The sequence below is a fragment of the Gavialis gangeticus genome, unplaced genomic scaffold (genome assembly GCF_001723915.1).
Source record: "Gavialis gangeticus isolate Ggan-Ray unplaced genomic scaffold, GavGan_comp1, whole genome shotgun sequence".
Classification (NCBI taxonomy): domain Eukaryota; kingdom Metazoa; phylum Chordata; order Crocodylia; family Gavialidae; genus Gavialis; species Gavialis gangeticus.
The window spans coordinates 60,463,993-60,472,130 of NW_017729029.1; the positions used below are offsets into that span (position 1 = coordinate 60,463,993).

At 44.1% G+C, this 8,138-nt stretch overlaps 1 protein-coding gene across 1 annotated transcript in view; it reads left to right on the forward strand.

Moving 5' to 3' along the window:
• Nucleotides 1-8,138, forward strand: part of LOC109300836 — a 115,358-nt gene that overhangs the window by 88,246 nt on the left and 18,974 nt on the right. The window contains exons 16-17 of the mRNA XM_019521680.1: nt 5,163-5,246; nt 7,226-7,349. Of these exons, the coding sequence (XP_019377225.1) occupies nt 5,163-5,246; nt 7,226-7,349 (208 nt within the window). The remainder of the gene's footprint in view (nt 1-5,162; nt 5,247-7,225; nt 7,350-8,138) is intronic.

Here is an 8,138-nt window from a genome sequence, read left to right on the forward strand (position 1 = left end):
CTGGCGGCTGCCAGCTCCAGACCCTTAAAGTGGCAGGCACACACAGTGTCCTGCCACAGACCTACACAAATGTGTTTGAAAGTCTAATTTAAATCCATTGCAAATAGTAAACTTAAGGTGCATTTTGGCTTGAACCTGTATGTTCCAGGGAGCTTAATGGAGACTGGGAAAGATGGAGAAATGTCAGCCTGACTTAGTTAAGAAAGGAGAAACCATTGCCCCTTTAATAATAGTGCTAGCAGGATATGCCATATTGTGCTCCCAGTATGTGAAGATATCAAGTGTTAATGAAACAGAAAAATATGTGAGTATTTGTTGCTTGCCAAATGCCAACTAAGTACTGGGAATGCTTAGGGAGATCATACTTCCTAAGGCATTTACAGTCTTTAGACAGGCAAAACTTTTGTTGCTTTCTCAAAAAATAAACTGTCCTTAGTAACAGCTCTAAGTTTTGGCTGTTGGTGTATAACATGAATTATTTTGCAGATGTGGTTGAAGTTTTAACTGTACTTCTCTGGTTTAAAGTATAGTTGCTGTGTATGAGACTTGGACAAAAAGTGTGGACAGTAAAGTGAATGAATTCATTTTTTTCTGTCACCATTTGGTAAATAAAGTAGGGAAGGGTTTTTTAGTATGTTGCTTGGTTATCGTGAGTGTGAAGGACTAATTGTGGATCAGTCATATAACGATTGATTATGCAAGTTAAATCAGTTTGGGTAATACTAATAGGAAACTTCAGAATGTTTCCTAGTTCTGTTTTGTTTAAAGGGATGGTGTCAGAGACTACTTGTGTAAAATGCTGTTTAACAGTAAACTTATGGTTAATAAGTTGGGTGCCAATGTAAATGTCTGGCACAAATATTTAAAAAATGTGCTGCTGTTTTAATATTTGAGGGGCCATTACATGTAGTTGTCTTTTCAAATGTTGAAAACAGAACAAATACCTGAAAGAGAGATGGTTTCCATAGGCTTTGTAAACCCACCCAAAACAATCAGAGAGCTTTGAAGAATGTTCTGAGGCAGTTACACCACTGGGGAATAGCTCGTGGCATTTCTGATTCCTAAATAATGTTCTCGAATTAGATAAGTACAGCATTAATCATCTACATCCTAGGAAAGTATATCAGAGGCCCACTAGTGGTTGTCCTGGAATTTGTGTGCCTGGGGCACATACAGTAGAAATGGCGTTCATACATTCCCAGTTGAAAACAAACATCCTGGGTTTATTTTATTTTGTCATATGATTTCAGGTTCTTGAGGCTGGTTGATGATACTGTGACTTGTTACAGAAGCAGACTGCATTATCTATGATGGCTTCTCTCTGGCTTCAGAAATTGCATATACTTAGTTCAGTCAAATTGACTTCTATGTAATTACACTAGTGCAAACCAAGTTAATACATCAATCATCTTAAATCACGCCTGGGAAACTTTTGTATATGCATGTTTTGGAGCAGAAACTTGAAATCTATAAGAGTAGGCACTTACCTTGTGTTGTCTCCATGAAAATCTCTCCCAATTCAGCTCAATTTATAAACATCTAAATATCTCAGTAAATAGTGTTTGGCAGCTCAGTTCTCCCAGTGATGCTAGCTGGATGATGCTGTTTCAGCCCAGGAAAGCAGAAGCTCAGCAGGATTTTCTTTGCAATTGTTCCTCTTGGCAGCCAGCAACAGCGGTTGCACCAGAAATAGTAACAGAAAATAGACTTTTTCTCCTGTGCGCTCAATATTCTCCTTGCTGGTACCTAAGCACAGAGGAGGAAAAAAATAACTGGAAGACATAACTGTGAAGGGAGGAGCTGGTTACAGGCACAGGGTGGGACTGGGCTGACTGGGACTAGAGTAGGACCATGGAATTGAGGGGTGGTGAAGTGTGGGACTGGTGGGTGGAGCCCAGGCATTTGAGGATGCTGGATCTAGACCAGGGGTAGGCAAAATGCAGATTCGGCCAGTGGCCGGACTCTGTTTCCCAGCAGCCCCTGCCTGTGTCGCTCCAGCTGGTCTCCATGAAGACCCCAGGAGCAGCGGGGCAGTGACAGCGCAGGGCCAAGTTGTCTGTGGAGACTAGCCCAAGCAGTGCCTGGCTGGGCTGGGAGTTGCCCTGGGGCTGGGGCTGGGATTTTGCATCAGCGACAGTGTGGACCAGAGCCAGGGCAGAGCCATGATCCACTACCTGCATGCTCTTGCATGGGGCATGTGGATGGTGGATCATGGCTCTGCTCTGGCTCCTGCCTGCTCTGTCACCATTGCAAGATCCCAGCCCTGGCCCTGAAGCAGCTCCCCACCCAGCTACATGCCCTGCCTGCAACACTTGGGCAGGTCTCCATGGAGACCTAGGGAGCACAGGCCCATCACAACCTCATGCTGTCATGGCCCTGCCACTCCAGGGGACTCCATGGAGACTGACTGGAGAAAGGGCTGCTGGGAAATGATGTCCACTGTGGGCCCAATCCAGCGACTTTGCCCACCCCTGGTGTAGATCAGAGACCAGCTGAAAGAGCCAACAGTGCAGAAGAGTTTAGGCTGGAGAGACTGGGGTCAAAAGAGATCAGTCTCAGTGTGGGTGAGGGCAGAATGGTTTTATTCACTATCTGTGCTCCTCCCCAAACCTGAATATAACATAGGGTTCCTGTGTTTTGATATTTATTTTTTTGTCAGCAAATAACTGAGGCCACCAGTAGACAATCCGTTGAAGGCCTGATGGGATCAAATCTATGACCTGAACAATCATGTCTCCTGCCATGCCACGTGCATGTCGGAAGGCATGATTTTGAGAGGGATGAGATCCAAATTGTCATAACTGCCAGTGCAGAGGGAGCCCAGGATCATTTTCGTGGGCTTCCCTTGCAAGGTGCCTGATAGTCAACTGATTGTCAGCTGGCTCCAGGGACCCATGGGGCCAGTTTGAGTGCCTGTGAGGTCCCCCAAGATGGCCAGTCATCAGCAGACCAAGAGTCAATCTGCCGACAATCAGCTGATTGGGAGCACTCCATCACTTGAGCCCTGGAGCACTCCAGTTCAATGACGATTGATAGATTGGGAGTACTCCATGGCTCAAGCCAAAGGGCACTCCCATTTAGCCGAACATCAGCAGGATTAGGACCGGAATGGGCTGCCCAATTCAGTCCCGCTTACAGGACTATCAGCTGATTGCCGGCCAGTGAGGACCCCTCCAGCCATATGTTTGATATAAGGTGCGATGTTATTACACATACACTTTGTGGCTGGATTCCTGTTTCACTGCACCATTAATAACCTGAACATGTGGCTGGGTTACACTTTAAGCTGATTAACTGATTATTGCATCTTACATATAATATCTGCCATGAGCCTGAGAGACTTGCAAAACATGGTCTTCATCTCTGTCTAGTGGCTGCCCCACACAGGGTACCAACAGACATTTAGGGAGCACACTCTAACTTATGTCACTTTATGCAAACAACAAACTTTTGCCTTTTGGTTGAGGGGGCACTTGAGCGTGCCTGCACTGTCCCTGGGAAGCAGGCAGGGGAACTCCAGCAGTCCCCAGGGAGGCTGCCAAACCACCCCTCTTCCCAGCCCTGTCCCTTTCCCTGGCTCCAGCTGCAGCAAAACTGAGCCAACAGATGTGTGTTGCTCCATTTAACAGGTTCCAGTAGAGGGTGGGAGAAGGGGAGGTTCTCTTCCCCCATCCCTGGTTTGGGTCTATTGACAGCAGCACCGCTCAGCTACCAGCTTGGCTTTGCTGTGGCCAGCGCTGGGGGCATGTGAAACGGAGCCCCTTTGCCTCGCATGGCTCCCCCAGCCACCCTGGCAGGGTATTGTGGGGAGTGGGCTAGGTACCCTCCTCCCAGCTCTGGTCATGGCAAATCCCAGCCGGCAGCTGTGTTCCATCTCTGTCGAGATGCCTGGGCAGGGAATGGGAGAAAGGAGCCCTACCTCTCATCTTGCAGCACCGCCCTCCCCCAGCTACCCCTTGGGGAGTCAAGTTGGGCCCATTTGGCTCCCTTCCTTTTGACAGCAGCAGCACACAGCTGCTGGCAGGGATTTGCCATGGCCAGAGCTGAGGCAGGGAGCTGAGATGGAGCCTTGTCTCATGGGCCCAGCCTGGCTTCCCACAAAACCCCAGCCAGGGTAGCTGGAGAGGGCCCACAAGGCAAGGGGTCTCCATTCCACCATGCCCTCCCTCTCCAGCTCCAACCATGGCAAAGCCCAGCCAGCAGCTGTCCTGCCCCCTCCCTGCCCCACTTACAGCTCTGGGTGTGGGGCTGGGCTGGTGCGAGCATCAAGCTAGCTCTTCAAAAGTGCAAAAAATTAAGCTGTGAGGGAGTCTAAATGCAAGTTCCCTAAGGCACTCTGCTCTGTAGTGCCTTCAGTTAATAGCTGATTTATGAAGTTATTTTTTTGCATGATTGCCCATTTTAAAAGTGCACTGCAGCCCTGAATGTGTTATATCACACCTGTAGAGTGCTTTTAGGGGCCAGATCACACAGAAAATGTAACTTGTGCAAGCACCCATAGATTATGACAGCCCACTGCTGCTACTAGTTAGTCTTTAGCTCAGTTGGCAGAGATCTAGGCTGTGGAGTTAAGGAGTCTACCCCTGCCAGTGACCCAAGTGGATGCCAGTAATTTTGTATCATGAAATTTCTGGTTTTATCAGTTTGCTTTTTTTTTTTAGAAACTTAGGAAGTTGCAGACAAAACAGACTGTTGAAAGAATATTAAAAGGATCTTGTGTATATGCATTATGATACAGCCTTTAATTATATGATCATATAATGTCCTCAGGACCCATGCTTTATTTAGTGCATAGAGTGGACAGTGCTGTGAGAATGAATCAGGCTTTGTAGTACATGTACATCACTTCATTTTTCACAGGTTGTCATTAGTTGTGGCTCACTATATGCTCATTCTGATACAGCTGAGGATCTGATATGCTGAACATTTACAAATGCAACTGAAGAGACAGGGAGCTGTGTTCTGAACAAATAAAGTGCTAGTGCAAGTGACGTTTTCTGAAAAAGTCATCCCAGGAGCATCATAATTTGAGCACCCAAAATTGGTGTACAGTTTTAACATTAATTTCTCTGTGAAAGGACTTCAACTCTATCAACATTTATAATTAATTTCTTTGTATATATTATTAAAAATATATTCTTTTTTCTTGTATTGTTATGGAGATCTGCCAAGTGGTCCACATACATATCGCTTAGAAGATCTTGCCTATACCAGAAGTGGAGACAAAGGAAACTCTGCCAACATAGGTATTTTTATTTTCTAATTTATAATATAAGGTAAGATTTTCAACAGGAGTTAGGTGCTAAATTGCCAGTTCTGCTTTTGAAAATTTCCCCACAACCTCTGATTCTTTTCTTATTATTTAGATGCTGAAATGAGTGTATATACATCCTGTCATATCAAAAATCATCTCTTAATGAAATATATTTGGCTCACTGTAACTTATTGGAATCATCAAAGAAAATCTTACCTGCTTATTAAACTCATATAAAATACTTGTAGATCATAACATATACAAATACTTTGTCAGATAAATGTTATTTATGGTTTCATAGACAAACACTCAAAAGTGCTTTACGTGGGGTGTCTAGGCAGCCTAATTTCTCCTCCATTTTGCATTACAATGTGGTCTCCTGTTTATGTGATCACATCTTTTCCCCATAAATTGTATATTGCATTTATAGAGCTAAATGTTTGTGATAGTATTTGATAGTCTGAAAGTTCTTTTTACATGTAAGAAATTGTTTTGAATCACCTCTTTTGGTCCAAGTATTTTATTTTAGTGTAATTACACGTATCCTCCTCCTTGCCTTATTTATTAATTCCTTCTATTCCTTACTTCTGCATGCATCAAATGGCTCTCTTATTTGTTGGAAGATGAGAGAGTGTGATGTTGAAATCTCAGTATGAATTAAAGGTGCGTTTGGAATTTGATTTGCTAACACCTGTCATGCTAAGGCTAATAAAGTAGGCTTTGTTTATTTAAAAGGAATACAACCTTTTCATCCTTGTCTATAAAATTGTGTCCTGTTCAACAATGATGGAATTTAATATTTCTGTTTAATAACTGCATGCATGTGCATGTTAGCTTTATTAAACTATTAAAAATAATGGGTATGATTAAAGGACTTTCTTAAAATATACAGATAAAATATTTTTAATGACATAGATGGTAAATCCATGTCCTACTAAGCTTACATTAACTTTGGGTCTACAGACACCTATATCCCAGCATAGGTCACCAGATTAGCATAAAACACTAATGTCCTTCTGCTTGATTCATCTCACTGGGGAACATCAGCTTCTCTATGGAGTCACATAGACCTTTTTTGGAATCTGCTATAATTTGAGAACTATGTGTTTGTAGATATGTTCCTAATTCATTAAAAGAAGGAAATAACATAGATGCACCTTTTAGTCCCATAATTGACTGACCCTGGGAGTGTCTAAACATTCATTAATTTGCTTTTGCTAGTACATATTAAATTGAGTAACTCTGGGCATCTATACACATGCTTTGGGTTGGGGGATAGGGAATGCCCTAATAGAGCAGCTTGGGCTGCTCTGATGAAAGCACCCACAGTGTCATGTGTATACAGTGTCCTGCACTTAGTGAAAGTGCCCCCGCTGCTATTTTGAAGAATAGGGATGCTGAATAATCATGATGTGGAGGCTGCTGGAGTACGTTAATTAACACACACCAACGTGGGCTAATTCTCATGTGTTGGAGCATACGTGTGACACATGTATAGGTGCCCTCCATTGTGAGGGACTAGAAAAAGGTGCATTAGCGAAAACACATTTTTGTGGCACTTTAATGCTCATTAAAATAGGCTAATGTGCATTAAAGTGCACATGTAGACCTGCCCCCTATCAATATTCCTTTAGTGCTAATTACAATAACTTCTTACTGTACATACTTCAAACCATGAGTTCTGAGAAGAGGAGATTCACATTTCCTTTCTTTGTCCTTTTCCCTTTTATTCTTATCCATCCTTCATTGGCATGGACAGTTACAATTAATACCACAAAGCCTGGCAGCATTCAGTCATGTCACTCATCAAGTTAGTTTCCTGCTTAGGGATGGAAGCCTGTTGCTGTAAGTTTTGATTAAAGAGAGACCATATGTATAGCTTCAAATAACTGGATGATCTCAGGTCCATTTTGAATATTAAAATCTAATTTGTTTTAGTAATTTATTTTAACTGACTGTCTCATGTAACAGGTGTGATAGCACGGCATCCTCTCTATTACCCGTACCTAAAGAAAACTTTAACAGCTCAAGCCCTAGAAGATTACTTCCAGCATCTTTTAGAAAGAACAAACCCTGAAGAAAAGTTAATCACAAGGTATGTGTGTTCCTGGTTTGTCCAAATTAGCTCATTGAGGCATTATAGCATAATTGTAAACTGTTTTAACAGAAAAGCTAACAAATGTAGATTTGCAATATTTTATGTTATCCAAGGTTGCTTTACATGGTAGGACTAAATTCATAGGCTAAGGAGTAGCCACTTGAAAACAACTCCATTATAAGGCTAGATGAAGAACAATGATTCTGGGAAATTTCAAAATTACAATATTTACTCAATTCTAAGATGAGGTCCCCCCATTTAATATGGCAAAATTGCGCCTTGTCTAAGACTCTCTTACAAGGGCAGTGGTGGGAGACAGGTGGCTGCTGTGGCTTGGGCTCCAGCCCCTACTTGGGGTTGGGGCCCTAACCACAACTGCTGCCTGCCTCTCCATCTTCCCCTGCTGCCTCTGCATTTCACTGTCTCCCCCCTGAAGTCTCTTCTCTTCATTTCCTCCCTGTACCATGCAGCCTCTGCTCCCCTGCCTGCCCCACTCGCTCCCCTCCCTTACCTTTTCTCCATGTCGGCAGGCTCTGTGCATGCTGCAGCCTGGGACACTGATCATGGCTCTAGCCCTGCCCTGTAACAGCAGTGCACAACCTACAGGGCTGCTGCAGGGGCAAGGCTGGGGCCATGCTCAGTGTCCCAGGCTAGAACAGGGATGGAGCCTGCCAGCACGGAGCAGAGGCAGGGGTGGGAGGAGTGGGGGAGAGCAAAGGCTGGGGGGCAGGGGTGACCCAAGGCTGTAAGGGGTCAGGCAGGGGTCAGAGGTGGCAGTGGGGCAGG